At 38.7% G+C, this 23723-nt stretch overlaps 1 protein-coding gene across 2 annotated transcripts; it reads left to right on the top strand.

Moving 5' to 3' along the window:
* The first annotated feature begins 1785 nt into the window (after positions 1-1785).
* On the top strand, positions 1786-15097 carry LOC145647619 (cell adhesion molecule CEACAM3-like). 2 transcript variants are annotated; one of them, XM_081695472.1, is made up of 6 exons: positions 1786-2005; positions 6443-6760; positions 9758-10075; positions 10974-11276; positions 13181-13279; positions 13410-15097. In XM_081695472.1, the coding sequence occupies exons 2-6, from the start codon at positions 6634-6636 to the stop codon at positions 13472-13474; spliced, it is 912 nt and encodes a 303-aa protein (XP_081551598.1). In that variant the 5' UTR covers positions 1786-2005; positions 6443-6633; the 3' UTR covers positions 13475-15097. The 2 variants fall into 2 exon arrangements, with proteins under 2 accessions (XP_081551598.1, XP_081551599.1); XM_081695473.1 differs by lacking the exons at positions 1786-2005; positions 6443-6760 and adding an exon at positions 8059-8434.
* Positions 15098-23723: the final 8626 nt, after the last annotated feature.

Here is a 23723-nt window from a genome sequence, read left to right as displayed (position 1 = left end):
ATCCCCTCTAAAATCCTCAATGTCAGACCTAGCTACCATACATTGTACATTCTTTAAATGGAGTCACAGGTCAGTCAGAGAGTATGGAGGTTAATGTACATTTGTCACATTGCCATGTCTGTTTTAGAATTACATAGTTCTCATGACTTAAGTAATATGTGTATGAAACAATGACAAATATCACTATAGCATTCTGAAGTCTGATTTCTGACTCAGTCACTGCTCAAACGGACAAAGCAGAACTGTATACGTATTTTTACAATTATGGCTCCTCTAGTTACTGCCTTAGAAGCAGTGTTACTGTAATTCTTATTACTTTATCTGACACCAAACCAGAGGTGATAAATCTGATTTTGAACCCTGACAGACTCAGAGGGGCCTGGATGTTGCACCAACTGCTGTGATCAGATCATCATAGTGAATCAACATACAAGACAACACATCGGGACAAGAACAGGACCTCTAGAAAGTTGGACTAGACATTAATTGCTTATTTTTTCACTTATTAAATTCATTTTTCTTTTTAAATTGTTATTATTGTGGTGACCATTGTCAGCCAAAGGAGGATGGGCCCCCCTTTTGAGTCTTGGTTCATCTCAAAGTTTCTTCCTCTTACTTCTTCCTCTTGGGAGATTTGTCTAGCAATTGTTGCCCTTCGCTTGCTCACTGGTAGCTTGGACTTGGACATTTGTAAAGCTGTTTTGTGACAGCATCTGTTGTAAAAAAGCATTATATAAATAAACTTTGATTTGAAAGAACTCCAAATTGATTTATAAATGAGTCACAGGTCAGTCAGAGAGTTTGGAGGTTAATGTATATTTGTCACATTGCCATGTCTGTTTTAGAATTACATATTTTCCATGACTTAAGTAATATGTGTATGAAACAATGACAAATATCACCAACACCCCTGATATTATAACTCCCCTGCCCCTGATTGATGTGTTAGAGACTGCTATGATTGTTTTGTCAAAACAAATGAAGACCCATTCAGGTCTCACTGAAAACCTTTATTACCATTCAGATGCCTGAGTTTGTGCACATTAACACAGCACCACCCAGGGCCCAGGGCATGGTAAACATTGTGCCACCAGGGCAGAGGGGACGGTAAACACAGTGCCTCATAGGCCCAGGGCACAGTAAGTCCTCACAATGACATTGTTTCTTAATGGTGAGGCCAAGGTTTCTGTCAGATAGTGTAGTGGACAACATACATTCTACATAGTGCAGCTTTAGATATGATCTGAAAATGTATTGTAAAAGTTGATAAATTCGATAAAGATTTGGCAGTTCTTTTTATCAGGTGGATATATATATATATATATATATAAAACCCACACGCAGAAGCTGAAAGCAACAGTACATTTGTGGTGTGTGTAGAGTTCACATCTCTAGTGGTGGAGTGACATTCTTACAGAGTGAGGACCAGTTTTTTGGCCAACAAACACGTTACTTCTGCAAACAAATTCCACATCAAATTTGAAACTGAACCAAGATGAAAATGTGCAATTAAAATTCAACCTGACTTATGTTTCATGCACTGCATTGTGGGTAAAAATAATGCTCTGAAATTAAATGCTCCTTTAAATATCTGTTCAAACTTTTTGAAAGTCTCAGGTAGCCAGTTTTGTGGCTGCTGTAATTCCACATGCTGTTGTAACAGACACAGTTGTACTGCGCCTTTAAGAGGGAGCTTTATTATTATGTAGATTGAGTAACAGAGAGAGAGAGAGAGAGAGAGAGAGAGAGAGAGAGAGAGAGAGAGAACACGAGAACCGTCACCTTTCTGCTCACCCTCTCAACACTCCTTTTTCTTTGGTAACGCTGTACGGTGCTTTTTACTGTTTCCTTTACATATAAGTAGAATGATGATAGCCGTGTGACCTGGCTTGATGTGGTCCAGGAGAGAATAAAAGTCTTTCGTATTACGCACACCAGTGTGTGTGTCACTCCATGTTAACTCCACGCATCGTGGTTACCCTGTAGCACCTGTTCCTCACTCCAGGTAGGAAGCGTTACACTATTTTCATTAATAAGCCTTTGAAGTACTTTGGGTGTCGTAGTGAAATGAAATCACCAAACAGCAGTGAGGGAGCTTATGTTGGGTCTCACCCCCTGAGCTTCTACATCGTTTCTCTGTGACAAAGGACGGAGCCACTTAACTAAGAATGAGACCGTCCTCACTGACAATGTGAGAATATCTGATAGATCACTGACTGATAAAGAAGAAAGAGGACATACCACATGACAACTTACAAAACCTACCGCATCTCTATATTTGGTGTGTGTGTTGTGTTGAGGTTATTTGGTCAAAGTTTCATCTGAATACACTTCCTCTCCACTATAAGTGTTCTTGTGAAGTCATTCAGTAGACCGTATTGAAGAGTGTGTACGGTGTGTATCAGCAGTCCTGCTTTAGCTGTGTATAGTGTGTGTAACACAGTAAGAATGCAGGTGTGTGTTTATCTGCTCCTTGTGCTCCACGCTGCTGATGGTGAGTGTTACCTTCTCTCTACAGGTGTTGTCATCCTTATACATTCATTTGCACAAAGGTATTTATATCTGGGATCAGCAGAGAGCAGCAGCTAACCACTTACCCCAGATTCGGTCTATTGACCAATAAATTTTGCCTCTAGTTTAGAACAAAAGATGATAAATGCTAACGTTGCTAACAAACACTGGAAGTTAACAGCAACTAAAATATTGTTTTCGTAAATACATGTCCACAAACTTCTCTCAAGCCGGTCAAACAGCATCCAAGTGTTAATAAATATCTCCCAGACTAGTGGGTGTGTCGTATAACTCACTGTGAACTAGACAAGTGAAGAAACACGTCACCGGGAAGCGACCTGGATGAGGTTTGAGGACATGTAGCTCGCTATCTGACTTATTTACAAATCCTATTAGCTATCATTGCTGTTGGCTTCCAGTGTTTGTTAGCAATGTTAGCAGCTTTTGTTCTAAAGGAGCAAAATACGGACTCCAAACATGTCTTGTCCACCCGGGTTAAGGGAGAGTAAAGTAAATTTGTTTCTTCGCCGACTTGTCCCGTTAAGTGGCACTGAAATCTGTGCTGTTGAATGATGTGTCCAATATAGAGAATTGTGTTTAATGTATTGAAAAAATGTGTTTTAGAAATACAAAATGAGTGTAAATAAGGAAAGGTGCTTTTGGTTTAGTATAACAGGTCAGGAGATGGGCTACATGAGTTAGTGGTTTCAATTATTGTGTCACATGTCCCTGTTTTTGTGTCTTGCAAAAAACTGTAATATCACAAAGACAGTCCAGTTTCCCAGCAAGCACCTCTTCCTCCTAGCAAACCTGTAGCACTGTTTAACAATTTAACAATACATAACTAACACACTCTCTCTCATGCGCACAAACGCGCGCGCACACACACACACACACACACAAAAACATGCACAGCTGCTGCAGGATGGCCAGACCCACATCTGAAGGACTTGGAGAAAGACAATTTTACACACACAGTAAATGTACATTCAAAGTGATACTTGTAGATGCAAAAACACCCCCTCCCCCGCCCTGCTCTCTCTCTCTCTCTCTCTCTCTCTCTCTCTCCTTGTTTGGTGTTTGGGCTTCAAGTTCTCCTATGTTTTTCCTCTTATCTTATAGAGGCTTAGAAAAAATTACAAATAAAAAATGAACAAATAAGAAAAAATTAAAACCATAAAGACAGTACAGTTTCCTAGCATGCACTTCTTCCTCCTTGGTGCAGTTTAGCAATACATAACACACACACACACACACAGACATGCATATGCGATTGCTTCCTTTTTGGGTCCGTGAGCTTAAAATTCTGCTGTGCTGTTCCTCTTAGTGTTGTGTGAACGACATGTTTACTTCTTTCACTCACCCATGAAGATTGTCAAACAGTCTCCAAATCCTCATCAGTGACAGAGATTCAGCTCTGAACTTAATGGTTTAATCAGTCAATCATTAACTGACTCTGGCAGCATAAATTCCAATGACTCCAGTTTAAAGACTGTTTTCTTATTTATTCCTACGTTATTCTGATGTCACCATAGTCATGGCTACCAGTTTACAGATGTGAGAATTCCCAGCATGCACCGCTTCCTCCTCACATATGTATTGCTAATCTGGGTGCACTGGGTGCTACGTGTGACATGTGCTCACTTGTTTATTTCTGTTTGTGTTATTTATTCCTCATTTGTTCATCAATTGGTCAGGAGGCTTGGACAGCCCATGCTGCTGCACACACACACACACACACTCTCTCTCTCTCTCTTCTTGTTGGGTGTTTGGGCTTCAAGTTCTCCTATGTTGTTCCTCTTATCTTAGAGGCTTAGAAAAATTACAAATAAAAAAATGAACAAATAAGAAAAAACTAAAACCATAAAGACAGTACAGTTTCCCAGTATGCACATCTTCCTTCTCACATATGTATTGCTAATCTGGTTGCACTCGGTGCTACGTGTGAAATGTGCTCACTTGTTTATTTCTGTTTGAGTTATTTATTCCTCATTTGTTCATCGATTGGCCAGGAGGCTTAGACAGCCCATGCTGGGGGTTTTGTCTTTTTACAGTTTTTATTTTATTTTGTTGTTGTTGTTGTTACAGCGCAGTGCACACTAGCCTACAGCCTCAATTAGTTACTTTATAGATATCCACCATCATCAAACAGTTGTTAAACAGCTTTTGACAGCTTTAACAACAAAAAGAACAAAGTAACAGAGAAAAGGTGAGAAAATGTTTCTACCTCCTGTGATAACTGTTGGGTTGTGATGACATTGTACTGTCTACAGCCAAAGTGGTCTTTACTTTGGTGACTCCTTTAGTGGTTCTGTGTCAGTTTGTGGATTTCACAGCTTCTCTTAAGTAGTTTTTTCTTAATAGTATGAAAACTACAACATGATCATAGACTGCTGCAGTCCACCTGTACTTTATGAATAATATGAATGTTATCAGACCATCCTCATGTTTACCTGATTAAATGATCAAAGTTTATTTTGATCAGCATGAATTCTAGAGCTCTTCCTGTCTGATCTCTCTAATATTTGCTAAGCTAACATTCAGTTTGGTCCTCTGATCACTTTATGTGCAGGAGTGAAATGATGTGACCAAACAGTGCTGAGGGGGATCACTCTGTAGCACTACTTCTTACTGCAGGATCACTTTACTCAGGATGGGGACTGAACACTGGCAGCTCAGGAGGAAGTGATGACACTAGAAAGACAGTTTCACTGTTAGATTTAGTCTGTATGTGAGAGAGAAAGAAGTGGAGGAATAATTTATTTTGCACTTGAACACACTTCCCCTCTACTGTGGATATTAGTGGGTGGTGAATTTCAGTGGAGTTCTACTGAGAGAGTTGTAGAGTTCCAGGTCATAGTTGTATGGTGGTTCCACTAGACAGACTGTAGTCTGACCTGCAGTTTTCAGTGTTCAGTACACTGTAGTTTTGTAGAGTGTATAAGATGTGTAGCAGTGTTACTGCTGTAGCTGTGTGTAGTGTGTTGTGGAATGCAGGTGTGTTTTCATCTGCAGATGTGTTTTTACTTCCTTTTTGGTAATGATGTGCAGACGAAGTCTTGTGAAGCGTTTGAGGTTCTTCCTTATTGTACTGCTGAAGGATTCGAAGCTTTGGAGCATTGAAAGCTGGTGACAAAACAGCGACACCTGGTGGTTTTCAGAAATTATAGCAGCCATAGATTCAAAACTGCACAATACAACACTCCACCGCCTTCATATTTCATTAAAAAAATGATGATCAGTAATGATGTTTAGTAATTAAATTTTGCAATAATTTGTTTAAAATCATTGTTTACCTTTTTATGTGAAAACGCACTACAAAACTATACTGTCAGACAACAGGGTGACGTTATGAAACATTTACTCTCCCTTTTGGCTTCTATAATTTGCACATTTCCAATTTTTTAGTAAAAAGATAAAGCTTCCAAGTTATAGGACAGTGCCAAACTTATGAAGCAGTCTCAACCTCATCCTGTCTATCTGTGATGTTTGAAGATTCAAACAAGATTAGTCACGTTATGAGTAACTTTAGTGGGAGGGGAGAGGGAGAGAAGGAGGGAGGGAGTGGAGAGAGATGGAGGGAGGGGAGGGAGGGAGGGAGACAATCTATAATCAGTATAATCAGACATTTACATCTTATAACTTGATGGTCATGCATCCATCATACCAACATCTATTGGGAAATATCTTAGTGATTTCCAGTACCATCATCAGTTGGCTGGTACCATCAGTACCATCAGGTGACTGGACCTGCAGCAATTAAGTATGTCATATATAATAGTTAAGTATGTCATATATAATAATAATGGAGTATGTCATATATAATAATAATAATAATAATTAATTATGCCATATGTAATAATAACCATTTTACATGTACATGTGCAGCCATGTTTAATAGTGAAGGCCTTTATCTCGTGTGTTTCTGCAGGCTGCAGTTTGGCAGAGAATCAGAAGACAGACGACGTCACTGCATACACAGGAGACTCAGTACTGCTGCCCTGCTCCTGTACTGACCCACACGCCAAACCTGAGAGTTTCACCTGGAGGAAACACAACACAAGAAGACAAACATGGGATGTGATCACCAGTGAGAGTGAACAGTACAGAAATAGAGTTCAGATGGGTACTGCTCACTCTCCAGGAAATCTCTCTCTACTCATATCACACCTGACTGAAGAGGATGAGGGAGACTACAGCTGTTATCTTACAAAGAAGAAATATAAATACATCAGACTCACCATTAAAGGTAAAACATTGTTTTTGATCCAAATCCAACTGCAAATGATAAATCCAGCTTTAAGGTTTTCTTATGTATCCACACTAGCAAAGTCTTGGTTGTCTGAGTTACTTGTAGTCTTTCTGCTGTTATATTTGTTGTTGTGCTGTCATCTGTGCACATTACCAGTAACGTTTAGTTCAGTGATGGTCAAATACTCCTTTAATTGTAACAAATGTCTTGTGTAGTTCAAGTAAGAATGTCTCAGGTTTTAACACACATGGCCTGTAAATCGTCACCTATGCAGGTTTCAGCTCATCTTTCACCGTCACCTCCTCCCTGACGTCACGCTTTCCCGCGTGCTTTGTTTAGGTTTTCTTCCTGGTTCTGTTCGCTCGTGTCCGGTGCTTCTTTGTTTTGGTTTTTCTGTTTCGACCCCTCGTTTGGTTTTTCTGTCACTGTTTTCATCTTTGTCTAGTTTGCATTCGTTAGTCTTTGTATAAATATCCTTTGTTTTATCTTCTTGGTTGTGGGTATCTGAATGTGCGCTCTCTCGTCCTCCCATGAGTTTATTGTTGTTTGGTAACGTTATTAGCCTGCTCGTTATTCTAGTGTTTACTGTTTAACTTTCTTCTTGGTAATGATGTGCAGACGAAGTCCTGTGAAGCGTTTGAGGTTCTTCCTTATTGTACTGCTGAAGGATTCGAATCATTGTAGCGTTGAAAGCTGGTGACAAAACAGCGACACCTGGTGGTTTTCAGAAATTATAGCAGCCATAGATTAAAAACTGCGCAGCACTATGAATAATACAACACTCCACCGCCTTCATATGTCATTAAAAAAATGGATGATCAGTAATGATGTTTAGTAATTAAATTCTGCAATAATTTGTTTAAAATCATTGTTTCCCTTTTATGTAAAAACAACAGGTTGGCGTTATGAAATGTTTATTCTCCCTTTTGACTTCCAAGTTATAGGACAGTACCAAACTTATGAAACAGTCTCATCCTCATCCTGTGCTTCAGTGATGTTTGAAGCTTCCAGCATCAGTAGTCACATGTTATTAGTAACTTTAGTGGTAATATTAGTGGTAATAGTACCTTTAGTGGTAATATTAGTGGTAATAGTAACTGATAAAAGCTTCGGTACACTGATATGAGCTTTGGTGCCTTAGTATCAAACGTTCCATCACAAAAAAAATAAAAATAAAAAAAAAATAAATATATATATATATATATATATATATATATATATATATATATATATATATATCTGCACAGTTCTTATGAAGCATGTTCATCTCCAAATGTACCAAATGTATCCAAATTTCTCCAAATGTACCTCCTCAGTCCACCAGCTCTGCCCCAGCATTTTTAATTTTTTTTTGCTTAATCTTGTAGCTGGTTGACATGAGGCTTTAAATTTATTGTTTTAGAATTTTCTGGAATGTCTATGGAAGCCATAACTAATATGTTTCTAAATCCTAGACTGTTGATTAAGTGTGGTCACTGTTCACCCCCTGAAATATGCTGCCTGCTAAGGCATCTTATTTAGGCTAAATTTGAAGGTGGCATCGGACTCTGAATCTGCGGTAAAAAAGCAGCGGTCACACCGAATGCAAGTAAAATCTGCCTGGCAAATAAACCCTTTGACTTGAATGAGCATGGATGAAAATGCGAAAACTGCGGGAATTTGCTTGCGGTAGTGAGTAAGTTCATGTTGCACCCACTAATCTATAATATATGGATCTATGATTTAGATCAATGTTTGTGTCAAGTTAATCTAGTTTAAATTTACTAGAGGAAAACTAGAGGACTGGGCTTTACTTGCTTCTTTCTGAAAGAAAAAAATAGCTGTTATCTTTATACTCATTATTAACACAATGTCTCAAAAACCAGACTAACAAGTCAGATAGTGATAGTTGTTTTCTGAATGACTGTTTCCTCCAAATTTCCCTCCAAGAACACTATCAAGGCACATAGTCACCTGATTTTGCTCCACCCATGTGAAAACATTAGCAAGGTGGCAGTTAGATGTGACTGACGCTTAAGTCTTAATAGGAATGTGATGGGAATGTAATTAGAATGGGAATCTAACTGGATCATCTCTATAAGGTCCCATTTCTGTTAGAATGGTTCCTACTCAGACCTTTGCCTGTATAGACACAACTAGACACACACACATACCAAGTGAGATGAGGTGGAAAACTGAACACACACGAGCACTTGAAGAATGTGATCAGTATCGTGTTGTATGTGGCAGTGGATGGCTGGCTTGATATAAAGAATTGTAGTGAAGGCTTCACAGTTATACATGTTGTCTCTGACCTTTCCCTGTCTATTAATGTTATGCCGTTACCTTAGACATACATAAACATCTTATGAAGAGCAAAATTGAACAGTTTTTTAAGGACCAGGGCAAAATAGGCAACATATCACTTTGAGTACAGAGTAATTTACAAAAGAGTCATATGGGAGTTTCATTTCAGCCTCACCACCAAGTCTCAATATTAATATCACATGATGGACCTGTCTGAGTTACAAATGTGCAAACCTTATTACTACAGTAGTTATAAAGGTTTGTTATCTTAACATATGTTATTTTAACTCACCTGACTGAGGTGTTATATAAATTAATCAACCGATAGTATTATGTTACCAAGAGAAGCCTATATAACAGTTAATGTCTGTCAGAATCAGCCTTTATAAAGTCATATGTAGGTTTGCATGAGCTGTTACGAAGGATTTATGAAGACCAGTTTTAAGGAAAGTGTTAGTAAAATTGAAATGCAGATTTTGATCAAATATTAAAAATGTGTTATATTTCTGCTTACCAACAAACAAACATACCTCAAATTGTTACCTAAATGGAGAAACTGAATTATTCAGTTACGCCTTCTAACTATCAGGGTTATAAGGATAAAAATGTCATTAGGACAATGCCAAAAATCATATAATATTAAAGTAAATATGTATTAATCTAACAAGCAAATGTGGTGGAGTCTGACAGTAGGGTGTGTTTCTACAGGTTGTGTACTGGAACACAACAGGGAGCTAAAACTCATCACTGCACACACAGGAGACTCAGTACTGCTACCCTGCAGCTGCATCGAACTACACAACGAACCTGAGAGTTTCACCTGGAAGAAATACAACCCAAACAGAAACACATGGGATGTGATCTCCAGTGAGAGTGAACAGTACAGAAACAGAGTTCAGCTGAATACTGCTCACTCTCCAGGAAATCTCTCTCTACTCATATCACACCTGACTGAAGAGGATGAGGGAGACTACAGGTGTCAAACTAAAGGGAATAAACACAAAGACATCAAACTTTATGTTTCAGGTAAAATATTATTAGTAAACACAGTCCTAATGCAAAGAAAATCACATAAGTAGATTTAGCTTGGTTCATTTTCCAGAATGAACTTTTCTTTTTAAACATACAATTAAATGTAATATAAATACATTCACCACTTATGACTGAAATTCAAAAACAGGACATTTAAAAATAGAGAAACACCATTACATATTTATGTATCTATCATGTGGACCACATTATCCTCAGATATTAGTCACCAGACACCCTCTGTCACCAGTCTAGAAGAGTTAAACACAACTGACATACATTTCACCTGCCCTCACTGAACACTTTCAGTACCTCTAATAAGTGAATGTGTAGGTATAATTACAGGCTGTGTCCACCTGGTGTCTTACACAGTTTGTGTGTCACCCTGCACCCAGGATATCACTGGTCAGTTTCTGACCACAGATGTCCCAGTATATGTGGATACTGAACCATTCTCCACACGTCAGTCCCACTACAGTGCTGGAGGCTTGGTATTGGGTGCTGTACTGGTATGAGTGGTTCAGGTACAGCAGTGTTACTGGATTCAGTGCTACTGGTAGGTTGAGAGTGTTCTGACAGTGAAAGATATCCAGCCAACAGTGGTTCAGTGGTCAGACACTGACCATGACTGGAGTTGGAGGATGGTTAACACTAACTGTGTGTTACACCAGATGGGCTAGAACCACTGACTCTACAAGATTTTTCTAATCCATTTATATTTTAATGCATGTGACAGAGAGCATAAACTTGCATCAATTCTGTAACAAAAGGATGTTAAACATTTCACAAATGGATTTGTTTTGTCTTCATATGATGGGTCACAGATGAATGTCACTGGTTGTACAGGTTACTTCATAACAGTAGTGTAACATGTCAGTGTTTCTGCTCTATCTAGTCTGTAAGGATGTTGTGAAGCCTCCCACAGTGCTGAGTGGATACGTGGGAGGGTCTGTCCTGCTGCCCTGTTACTGCACCGAACTGCTGGCCGAGCCAAAAACCGTCAGATGGAGTTTTATAAATGAATCTGATGTCATCTACCCAATTGACCAGACAAACCGTTACACTGATAGAATTCAGCTAGTTCCTGCTCCAAGAAATTTCTCTCTATTCATATCTGGTCTGACTAAAGAGGACTGGGGACAGTACAGGTGTAGCATCAGCAGTTATCATCTTATAGATGTGCAACTTCAAGTAACAGGTAAACCAACCTCTTGTGTATTTAATGTATGAAATGTTGTTGACTGCATATAGTGACTGATCTGTACCAATAACTAACTACTGTACTACATAAAACAAAAAATCTATCCAGCGGCAGGATCTGCAGTTCTACTTCTGTCTGTTTCTAGTTACATCTTCTGTTTGTATTTGTATTTCATGCCTGTAGTTAATGCCTCTTGTCTTCTGTCCTGTTTAGGTTCTAGTCAGTTATATACCCATATTACACACGACTTGTTTAGTTTCCTTATTTAGTTACTACTGTTCTCATTTGCTCTAGAGAGAGGGGGAGAAAGAGAAAGAGGGAGGGGGGGAGAAAGAGGGAGAGAGAGAAAAAGAGAGGGAGGGAGAGGGAGAGGGAGAGAAGGAAAAAAGAGCAGAGGGAAGAGTCTCCTCTCACAGCTGGTGCTGTTCATTAACACACACTAACACTAACACATCAGGACCAGTCTGAAGTACAATCAGACCAAATCAAATTATTACACTTCACAAACTAAACTACATCACCCACTGGAACACAAACACAAGCACAAAGCAAAATGCAACGTTATCTGGCCCTAAAACGTCAGTACACTGTAGCAGACGACCTGTACACAGTGACTGACATTAAACACAGAACCACGTTGACAAAGTCCAGACTCAGAGAACACAGCCTGGCCGTCCAGACCAGCCGATATAAATGTCATGGCTGCCCAGAGAACAGAGACTCTGTCAGCAATGTAAATATGACACTGTAGAGACAGAGCTGCACTTCCTCACTGAATGTGAAAAATTCATCCAAATACGGCAAATTTACTATACAAAATCTGAGACGGTCCACCCCAACTTTAAGTGTCTGTCTAACACTGACAAACTGCCCATCCTACTGGGCGAAAAGAAGGAAAGCAGCGCTTTAGCTGGGTGATACATATCTGCCTGCCATAAGATGAGGGACAGTGATTAACCCACCCAAACACACACACACACACACACACACACACACACACACACACAAACAGACTATATTACCCAGTTTATAAAAGTTACCTAACTATTTATTATTATTAACTATTTATTATTTTCCATTCTTATAATTTATTTATTTCCCTTTCTTTTCACTTCTTCCCTTTTACTTCTTCCAATTATTATTATTTCAGACCAATTACAGTTTCTCTTCAAGTTCTTTATCATAACAGAATTCTTAATTTCCATAATTGCAAAGGTTGTAATGTTGTGTAATGTTCATGTTGTAATTCTGCTTTGGCAATACTATAGTTGTATATGGTCATGCCAGTAAAGCTTACTGAACTGAAATGAACTGAGAGAGAGAGAGAGAGAGAGAGAGAGAGAGAGAGAGAGAGAGAGAGAGAGAGACTCGACTCGACTCGACTCGACTTGACTCAGGAGCCCCTTATTCATTCACTCACAGAAAATGACTGAAGGACACACTGCACCTATAGAACCTGTAACCTCACACTTAGCCATCCTATTAACCACCAGTAACACAGCGAACCGAAGACTTTTGCTTTTACAAACTGTACATTTATCAGTTCTGTAGTACAAAATATAAATGTAAACATGTAAAATGCATGAAAGCACAGAACCTTCAGTACTTTCAACTCATCATACTTTCTATTCTTGTAGAGGCCCCACATTCATTCTGTTCATCAACTACCACTGAATTTAAGATGCTTTTGTTTAATAATATTCTCCAGTTAACCCACTATATACTGCTACTACGAATACTACTACTAATGATAATAATAATAGTAGTAAATGACATGTAGTATAGTTTAACATTTAGTTTAAGAGGGAGTGTTTAGAAGAGGAAACAGTTCACAGCTGTGTTAAATAAATATATTCTGCTGCTGTGTAAGACTGGGGTCAGTGTTTGTTGTGTTGTTACAGTCTCTCCTCAGACTCTGCCCTACATCCCCTTTGCTTTGGTCGCTGTGATCTTCCTCCACATTATCGTGGCTGTGGTTTATTACACCAAGAGAAACAAAGGTAAAAATCTCATTAGCAAGCTGTTATAATCAGATTGTTTTCTCATTGTGTCTATTAACATCCATTTTACCATGTGCAGAGTCAGATCCTGAATGAACTGAGTTGTTCTTGTTCATGTGACCTGCTTCAGTGTCAGAAATGAGCAGAGTTCACTATAACACTGCTGGTGGAGATGGAACAGCTAGTCTGCAGTAGAGAAGAAAACCAAGAGAAATCAACAGACCAGCTTCAGACCTACACACCTGTTTAACAGACCTGCCACACACATCTGATCAGCTGTACCCACTGACCTGACCAAGTTTGTGCGTTAGAGATTTATCAGAATATCTTCATTTGAATACAGTTCCTCTCCACTGTAAGTGTAGCTGTCAGGTTATTCACTAGACTGTAGTTTTGAAGAGTATGTACGGTGTGTAGCAGCAGTCCTGCTATGTGTGTGTGTGTGTGTGTGTGTGTGTGTGTGTGTGTGTGTGTGTGTGTGTGTGTGTGTGTGTGAAACTCAGTAAGAATGCAGCTGTGTGTTTATCTCCTCCTTGTGCTCCACGCTGCTGATGGTGAGTGTTACCTTCTCTCTACAGGTGTTGTCATCCTCATACATTCATTTACACAAAGGTATTTATATCTGGGATCAATAGAGAGTAGCGGCACCCAGCCATCAGAAATCACAACACCTAAAATACATGTTTGGTGTTTAACTCATTTTTTATGACAGTACAGTGTGGTCACATATTCTTACAACAGCCGTCAGAAATGGTGATCTGTGTGTTGAGGCTCTATAGTGACAGAATTCGGTGCTCACAGATTTTGTCGTACCACTGACATTTAACCATCGGAAGGCTCAGAGCAATGTCTGTTCTGCTTATTTTCTTAAATTCACCTTAAAGGTACTTACATGTTTGATATCACGGTGTTCAGAACAATCTCAGCTATCTTCCTGTTGAGGTAGAATTTGATGTGGATCACTGCATAAAGCAATGTATGGAATATGGAAATTTTTCATCTCATGAGAAAAAATACCTTTACTCTTGTGAACCTGTTTTGGTGATTGAAATAGGTTTACCACAATAGTGAAATAAATGAATAAAGTAATATTAAAATGTCTAATAAATGTCTAAAATCACATTGTGTACATTTATTGAGTAAAAGCATGGTCTGTTAGCAACATTAGCATCTTTTGTTCTAAATTAAAGGATCAAAATGTGCTCCTTTAATTTACTCCAACCATGTCTTGTCTACCCGGGTTAAGGGAAAATAAAGTAAATATGATTCTTCACCGACCTGTCCCATTAAGTGGCACTGAAATAATGTGCTGTAGTTCGGTCCGGTAGAGAGGAACCGGTGCTAATTACTTGCCAATTGCTAATTAGATACTAGCATAAAGTAGGACTTGTAGGGGCAGGACTAAGACTGACAAAATATAGAACCAGAGAACTTGTGGGGTTTTTGTTTGTTTGTTTTTGGTACACTTGAGGAGGCTAACTGCTAAATCAACATGTTAAATGCTGTAAATGTCAATTTAAATGTCAATTTAAATATTGTCAATCTAGAACTAAATTCTGACTCCTACAAGCATCATTTTGCTCTATGAGTCTGTAAAAAATGTATTGCGTTTTATTATTACATTATGGTATTTTTTCCAAGGAATAATTTTTCTGCATTTTATGTTTTTATCTCTATTGAAGGATTTTTTTTATATTTGACCTTTAAATAGCAGCATATTTTTTCTGTTATTAATCATACCTTTTAAAGTCAAATGCCATCCACTGTCTGTATGCAGTGAGTCTATTGCTGTTTCATAAATAAAGAGCCAAAGCAGGACAGAGTTGTAGTTTCTGTTTACATCCACTGATAAACAACTACATCATGAAAGTGTGTGTGGTGCAGTTTGACAGCAGAATGTGTGTAGAGTGCAGTTCACTGACAGCAGTTGGACATGCCACTATCTGTTGGACGTCACTGTCTGTGATGTGTCTAGCTGGGGGGGAATTGGCATGCACACATACATGTAAACACACACATACATACACACACATAAAAACATATGCACCCACATCCATGCACATTCATACAAACAAAAACATACACACACACACACACACACGGCTGCTTCAGGATGGCCAGACCCACATTTGAAGGACCTGGAGAAAAATACATAATTTTTCACACACATTAAATGTACAAAGTGATACACACCTACTACCAGCCCACACACACACCCACACTCACAAATATATGCCTGCTCCCGTATATGTGTATATAGCCACCAGTTTACAGATGTGAGAATTGTACTCACTTCTTTATTTCTGTTTGTGTTATTTATTCCTCACTTTTATTGTTTGTGATGCAGCTCTTTGGTCACTACACACTTGGTCAAGAAGACTGGACAGCCAGTGCTGATGCACACAAACACATACACACATTCATGCCTACACTAACACATTCATGCATGCTTGCACGCGTGCGCACACACACACACACACACACACACACACACACACACACACACACAGACAGACACAGACACAGACACACATGTCCATGCTTCTTTTTTGGTTTTGTGGGCTTTAGGTTCTGCTGTGATCCAGATATCGACTTCATGTTTTAATCATTCAATCAACTAACTGACTCTGGCAGCATGGATTCTGTCACATTCACTCCAGTGACTCCAGTTTAAAGACAGTTTTCTTAATTAGTCTTTTTTTTTGTCTCTGTGGTCAAAGCAATGAGTTTACAAATGTGAAAATTCCCAGCATGCATATATTTCACCTCCCATACATATTGCCACAGCAATTGGTCAACAACTCTGAACATGTTCTACTAAAGTCCATTCTTATTCAGTCCTTTTACTGATATCTACATCTCAAGGTGAAAACTTCATGATTAAACCCCTATGTCATCTCTTGGAAAGACTGAAACAAAAACACTGAATGACTGATGGAAATAAAAAAAAAAAAAGTTATTCTCTATACATCTGTCCCGGCCAAAAAGTCATCTGCACAGAATATCACACAAGGAAGTAGTAATTAGGCATGTTGAGACTGTACAGTATAGTAGGGTTTGTGGACAAGCATCATCCATCTCGGTTCTCCAAGTCAGTTTCTCCCACAGGATGGCAGTGCCGTCCTGGAGTGATAAAGGCAAAAGGTATCAAATACAAACAGAGAAGATTGACTCTGCTTATTGGTTTTGCCAAAGTCAAATCTGGTTTCATATCCTTAAAGGGCCCCTATCATGGAAAACTGAATTTCACTCACTATATTAAAATGAAAAATGTAAGTAATATGTAAATATTGTTAAATTTTCAAAACACATTGTTTATTCTCCCATTCCTTACAGTCCATATATGAAATCTAATCTGTAAAAATAGCCTGTTTTGAAATCACTGTTTCTCTGATGTCATGAGAACCAGCTCATTTACTTATCTCTGCCTCTTTGGCCTACAGCAGTTTAACCCCCAACACCTACATTGCAGTTCTCAGACATATTTCAGCTCTTAGTGCTTTTTAAATGAAGCACAATACAGGGCAGCCAATCAGAACAGAGCTCATTTATCTTACATCTTAAAAGCACAGCAACAGAAATGGCCTGTTTAATTCCAGGGGATAAATAGAGGTTAGAAAATAGCTGTGTAAAACTGAATTATTAACTGACTTTTGCTGAAGATTAAGCCACACAAACATTCTAAGAGTACACCAAAGCAAACTATAAAACAAAGGAAAACTGTAGGATATGCGCCCCCTCTAAAGACCATTTGGTGTATTTGGTGAGGTGGGAAAGTGAGTGGCTACAGCTGAGGAAGCACCAGGGGCTTCTGTCTGGGTCTCACTGGGCAGCCATATACAGGGCAGCTGTGTACAGCACAGGTTCTGAACCTGGCTGAAGGGTGCAGTTTCAGCACCTTGGACAGCAGTCAGGCTGCCTTGGAGATGAAAGATGTTTGGTCTGTGGTACTGGTCTACAACTCTGAACACATTTTACTAAAGTCCGTCCTTATTTGGTCCTTTTAATGAAATCTACATCTCTCTGTACAAACCCCATCTCTAAATAAACCTCTATATAATCTCTTGGAAACATTGAAATAAAAAATGAAAAAAAAAACAACTAGCGAAGCATTAGCCATTAGATTAGAACATATTATTCCATCACTGATCAAACTGGTTTCATCAAAGGAGACACTCAACCATTAACATGGTAGACTACTTAACCTAATACTGTGACGGTGGCAGTTCAGAGGAAGGGAGAGGCAAGGTTGCACCAAAGTGCTCTTTATTTTCCATTGTCAATATGTGACGATACCACTACTAACGACAAACACTACTCTGTTCCAATAGTCCTTGTAGCGATGTACACGTTCGGAGTGAGCAGTCGGACTGGCCAATAATGTTCAGTTTTTTCCTCACATTGCGTAAAATCTTTAACACCACACCTAAGGCCACAGTCAGTACTAATGTAATAACATCATAAAATGTGTATAGAGGTACTAGGCAAGGAAGCCCACTCTCTCTATTGCTGTTCTTAGTTCTTATATTTATATATTTATTTATTACTATTTTTGCTTTTTGTGGCTTTTTGTCTTTTTAGTTTTTATTTTATTTTGTTGTTGTTGTTGTTGTGACAGTGCAGTGCACACTAGCCTACAGCCTCAGTTAGTTACTTTATAGATATTCACCATCATCAAACAGTTGTTAAACAGATTTTGACAGCTTTAAAAACAAAAAGAACAAAGTAACAAAGAGAAAATGTAAAAAAAAATGTTTCTACTTCCTATGATAACTGTTGGGTTGTGATGACATTGTACTGTCTACATCCAAAGTGGTCTTTACTTTGATGACTCCTTTAGTGGTTCTGTGTCAGTGGGTGGATTTCACAGCTTCAATTAAGTAGTTTTTTCATAATAATATGACAAACTACAACATGATCATAGACTGCTGCATTCCACCTGTCCTTTATGAATAATATGAATGTTATCAGACCTCATGTTTAAATGATTAAATGATCAATGTTTATTTTTGATCAGCATGTAGTCTAAAGCTCTTCCTGTCTGATCTGTCTAATATTTGCTAAGATACATATTCAGTTTGGTCCTCTGATCACTAAGTGCAGGAGTGAAATGATGTGACCAAACAGTGCTGAGGGGGATCACTGTGTAGCACTACTTCTTACTGCAGGATCACTTTACTGAGGATGGGGACTGAACACTGGGAAGCTCAGGAGGAAGTGATGACACTAGAAAGACAGTTTCACTGTTAGATTTAGTCTGTATGTGAGAGAGAAAGAAGTGGAGGAATAATTTATTTTGCACTTGAACACACTTCCTCTCTACTGTGGATATTAGTGGGTGGTGAATTTCAGTGGAGTTCTACTGAGAGAGTTGTAGAGTTCCAGGTCATAGTTGTGTGGTGATTCCCACAGACAGACTGTAGTCTAGGGTGCAGTTTTCAGTGTTCAGTACACTGTAGTTTTGTAGAGTGTATAAGATGTGTAGCAGCGTTACTGCTGTAGCTGTGTGTAGTGTGTTGTGGAATGCAGGTGTGTTTTTACTTCCTTTTTGGAAATGATGTGCAGACGAAGTCCTGTGAAGCGTTTGAGGTGCTTCATTATTGTACTGCTAAAGGATTGGAAGCTTTGGAGCATTGAAAGCTGGTGACAAAACAGCGACACCTGGTGGTTTTCAGAAATTATAGCAGCCATAGATTCAAAACTGCACAATACAACACTCCACCGCTTTCATATTTCATTAAAAAAAAAATGATGATCAGTAATGATGTTTAGTAATTCAATTCTGCAATAATTTGTTTAAAATCATTGTTTCCCTTTTTATGTGAAAACATAGTACAAAACTATACTGGGAGACAACAGGGTTTTAGTAAAAAGATAAAGCTTCTAAGTTATAGGAGAGTGCCAAACCTATGAAACAGTCTCAACCTCATCCTGTGTATCTGTGATGTTTGAAGCTTCAAACAAGATTAGTCACATGTTATTAGTAACTTTAGTGGGAATGTTAGTGGTAGTAACTTTAGTGGGAAGGGAGAGGGAGAGAAGGAAGGAGGGAGGGAGTGGAGAGGGAGAATGAGTGAGAGGGAGGCAAAGACAATCTATAATCAATATAATCAGACATTTACATCTTATAACTTGATGGTCATGCATCCATCATACCAACATCTATTGGGAAATCTCTTAGTGATTTCCAGTACCATCATCAGTTGGCTGGTACCATCAGTACCATCAGGTGACTGGACCTGGAGTAATTAAGTATGTCATATATAATAATAATAACGGAGTATGTCATATTAAATAATAATTAGGCCTTTATCCTGTGTGTTTCTGCAGGCTGCAGTTTGGCAGAGAATCAGAAGACAGACGACATCACTGCATACACAGGAGACTCAGTACTGCTGCCCTGCTCCTGTACTGACCCACACGCCAAACCTGAGAGTTTCACCTGGAAGAAACACAACACAAACAATAAAACATGGGACGTGATCACCAGTGAGAGTGAACAGTACAGAAACAGAGTTCAGATGGGTACTGTTCACTCTCCAGGAAATCTCTTTCTACTCATATCACACCTGACTGAAGAGGATGAGGGAGTCTACAGCTGTTATCTTAACCAGTACTATAAATACATCAAACTCACCATTAAAGGTAAAACACTGTATTTGATCCAAATCCAACTGCAAATGATAAATCCAGGTTTAAGGTTTTCTTATGTATCCACACTAGCAAAGTCTTGGTTGTCTGAGTTACTTGTAGACTTTCTGCTGTCATATTTGTTGTTGTGCTGTCATCTGTGCACATTACCAGTAACGTTTAGTTCAGTGATGGTCAAATACTCCTTTAATTGTAACAAATATCTTGTGCAGTTCAAGTAAGAATTTCTCAGGTTTTTAACACACATGCTTCTTTGTTTTGGTTTTTCTGTTCCGACCCCTCGTTTGTTTTTTCTGTCACTGTTTTCATCTTTGTCTAGTTTGCATTCGTTAACCTTTGTATAAATATCCCTTGTTTTATCGTCTTGGTTGTGGGTATCTGAATGTGCGCTCTCTCGTCCTCCCGTGAGTTTATTGTTGTTTGGTAACGTTATTAGCCTGCTCGTTATTCTAGCGTTTACTGTTTAACTTCCTTCTTGGTAATGATGTGCAGACGAAGTCCTGTGAAGCGTTTGAGGTTCTTCCTTATTGTACTGCTAAATGATTCGAAGCGTTGGAGCATTGAAAGCTGGTGACAAAACAGCGACACCTAGTGGTGTTCAGAAATTATAGCAGCAAAAGATTCAAAACTGCGCAGCATTATAAACAATACAACACTGCACCGCCTTCATATGTCATTAAAAAAAAATGGATGATCAGTAATGATGTTTAGTAATTAAATTCTGAAATAATTTGTGTAAAATCATTGTTTCCCTTTTATGTAAAAACAACAGGTTGGCGTTATGAAATGTTTACTCTCAATTTTGACTTCTATAATTAGCACATTTCCAATTTTTTTTAGTAAAAAGATAAAGCTTCCAAGTTATAGGACACTGCCAAACTTATGAAACAGTCTCACCCTCATCCTGTGCTTCAGTGACGTCTGAAGCGCCGACCATCATTAGTCACGTGTTGTTAGTAACTTTAGTGGTAATATTAATGGTAATATTAACTTTAGTGGTAATAGTAACTGATACAAGCTTCGGTACATTGTGTGATATGAACTTCGATGACTTAGTATTAAATGTTACATCACAATTTTATTGTTTCTGCACAGTTCCTGTATCGTTTTTCTCCCTTTTTGGTGTTCCATTTAGTCAGTGTTTAGTTTGCATCATTTTGTTAATTTTGCCATTGTGTCCACCTGTTTTGCAAATGAAGAACTTTCATTTACATGCGTCAAGTCCTGTCTGCCTCTGCCTCTGCGTTACATTATTGTGTTGAAAACTGCACAGTGTGCAAATCAGTAATGTTGGTGGACCAGCTGGATCAAAATCACTAATGTGTTCTTATTTTAGATTTTTGATTTAAAACATCTAAAATAAGAAGCAAGGCTTTGCTATGACAAGTTGCAAATGGGCGTAAACAAACAGTCATAAAAGTTGATTTAGTCAATGTTGATGTTAGCTTGACATTACAAGTGACATATTTGGAGCTTGTTACTGTAATTATTTACCCCTGTCCCACTTACCTACAACCAAAGGCAGAGGTGCAGGCAAAGGTTTAATGCACATAAAACTACAAAATGTATCTGATTCCAAATTATTCCTGTAATTACAATTTATATTCTGAAGAGAATGCTCTACTGCATTGTCTAACGTGTTATGACAATATACATAACCACCTTTCTAAAATTCCTGTCTTAATACATCCTGCTTTGTCAGTGGTTCTGTCAGCCTAACATAGGATTTGACCTACTAAACTTATAGTGCAGAGATTGGATACTTTACAGGAAACTGGTGTCAGCACTCTACATATATAGAAAAATATAGCTGGCTCTTCACTCGGCCTCAATCCACCAGTGCAGAGAATTTTGACTACACCTTTGGATTTCCTCTCTCTTAATAAATTATCAGTGATTAACATCATCTGCGAGTGTCTGGACTCCATCAGTCTCATTACAAATACTACACGGAGAGCCGAGCTTCATGAGTTCAATGTAGCAAGGGGTTAATTACCATAATAGAAGAGAAGTAGATACACAATAGAATAGAATAGATATTATAATGAAACCAATTAGAATAAAATAGATATTATAATGAAACTCTGTAAATAAGTTACAGAAATGTGGCACAGAAAATACTTTCTAAATGTTACCTAAGTGCCAGATTGAGAGAAAGAAAACATGGATATTAAAGAAGGTGAAGTGGGTGGCCAGGCCAGGAACAGTAGAACATGTCTGCTGGGGCATCCAAGCAGAAAAAAGAGAGAGAGAAGGAGAGACAGAAAGAGAATGTGACTGAGAGAGAGCATGACAGAGAGAGAGAGGGAGAGAGAGAGAGAGCACAAGCCCAAGGGAGAGATTTCTCCAAATGTACGTCTTCAGTCCACCAACTCTGCTCCAGCTCCACTCTCAGCTCTGCTCCAGCATTAACTCCATATGGTTCAGAATTTCTTTAGTCTTATCTTGATTGATCAATAGCAGAGTTTGTACAACACTGACTAATCAAAGAGTGACCACATACGAGCAGCATCCCTGTCATAGCACATCCGAGAGGAACCCACAGCTGGTAGAGTGATTTACTGTCCTGAATAACAATTGATGAATAACAATATCTCTGCAAGAGACCACAGATGACCACAGCAGTTGGGGCAAACAAGAACAAGACTTCATAATCGAGAGTTTGGCGTACACATATCAATATGTTATGATTTTCTTGGTTGAAATGACATAATATGCCATGACAAATGACGTTGAAGCTCAGTCTCTCATATAGCTCACATATCTCAGCTACCTGTATGAGGGCATTATGGAATTTGTAGTTCATGAAGCATTTATGTCCAAAATCTTGTAATTTTGCTCTTTTTTTATATTAATTTTGTAGCTGGTTGGGTTGAGGCTTTAAATTAGAATTTTCTGGAATGTCTATGGAAATACTGACCAATATGCTTCCAGATCCAAGACTGTTGAATAAATGTGTGATCACTGTTCTCCCTCTGACATATCCTGCCTGCTAAGGCATCTTATTTAGGTTCAATTTAAAGGCAGCATCAGACACTAAATCTGCAGTATAAATAATCTTTCACACCGAACACGAGAAAAATCTGCCTGGTGAAAAACCTCATTCACTTGAAGAGGCAAGAGCTTTACTTGCTTCTTTCTGAAAGAAAAGCAGCTGCTATTCTTATACTAATTATTAGAACAATGTCACAAGTAGTGTTAGCTGTTTTCTGAAGGACTATGTTCCCCAAAATTACACAATACCAAGACCGCCCATAATCCCCTCATGATGGGATTGGAAATCTAATTAGAATGGGAATCTAACTGGATCATTTCTGTTACTCAGACCTTTGCCTGTACAGACAACACCAGACATCTCACTAGACACACAGACAAACTCAGTGAGATCAGGTGGAAAACTGAACAAACATCAGCACTTCAAGAATCTGTAGCATTTGTTGTATGTGACACTTGATTGCTGTAACAGCTGGAGTGCCGCAGGGCGCGGAGCAGGACGCACAGACTCCCTCGACGTTGACACACATTTATTGATACTTAACGCTTACGACGACGGCACTCACACAACATAAACGGATAACACGAATACACGTAACACTGCAGGAACACTAACGACGGCAACACAAACATATACATTTAACATGAATACACGTAGGACTAGCAACACAAACAATGACCAACACTAATGCACGCACCAACAGGGGTTTAAATACACACACACACAACATTAAACCAGGGGCAGGTGTGTGCCATCATGGGGGCGTGGTTACAAAACAAAAAATCACTTCAACTGCAC

Source organism: Electrophorus electricus, chromosome 2 (genome assembly GCF_041902795.1).
Source record: "Electrophorus electricus isolate QZ-2024a chromosome 2, ASM4190279v1, whole genome shotgun sequence".
NCBI classification, from domain to species: domain Eukaryota; kingdom Metazoa; phylum Chordata; class Actinopteri; order Gymnotiformes; family Gymnotidae; genus Electrophorus; species Electrophorus electricus.
This window is presented reverse-complemented; position numbering and strand designations above follow the sequence as displayed.

What these genes read in the sequence shown, in the direction of transcription:
- LOC145647619 (XM_081695472.1), top strand. Translation starts at nt 6,634, where the DNA reads ATGGGTACTGCTCACTCTCCAGGAAATCTCTCTCTACTCATATCACAC. An exon ending in CATCAAACTTTATGTTTCAG is followed by an intron (nt 10,076 to 10,973) that starts GTAAAATATTAT and finishes TGCTCTATCTAG; the next exon opens with TCTGTAAGGATGTTGTGAAG. An exon ending in TGTGCAACTTCAAGTAACAG is followed by an intron (nt 11,277 to 13,180) that starts GTAAACCAACCT and finishes GTGTTGTTACAG; the next exon opens with TCTCTCCTCAGACTCTGCCC.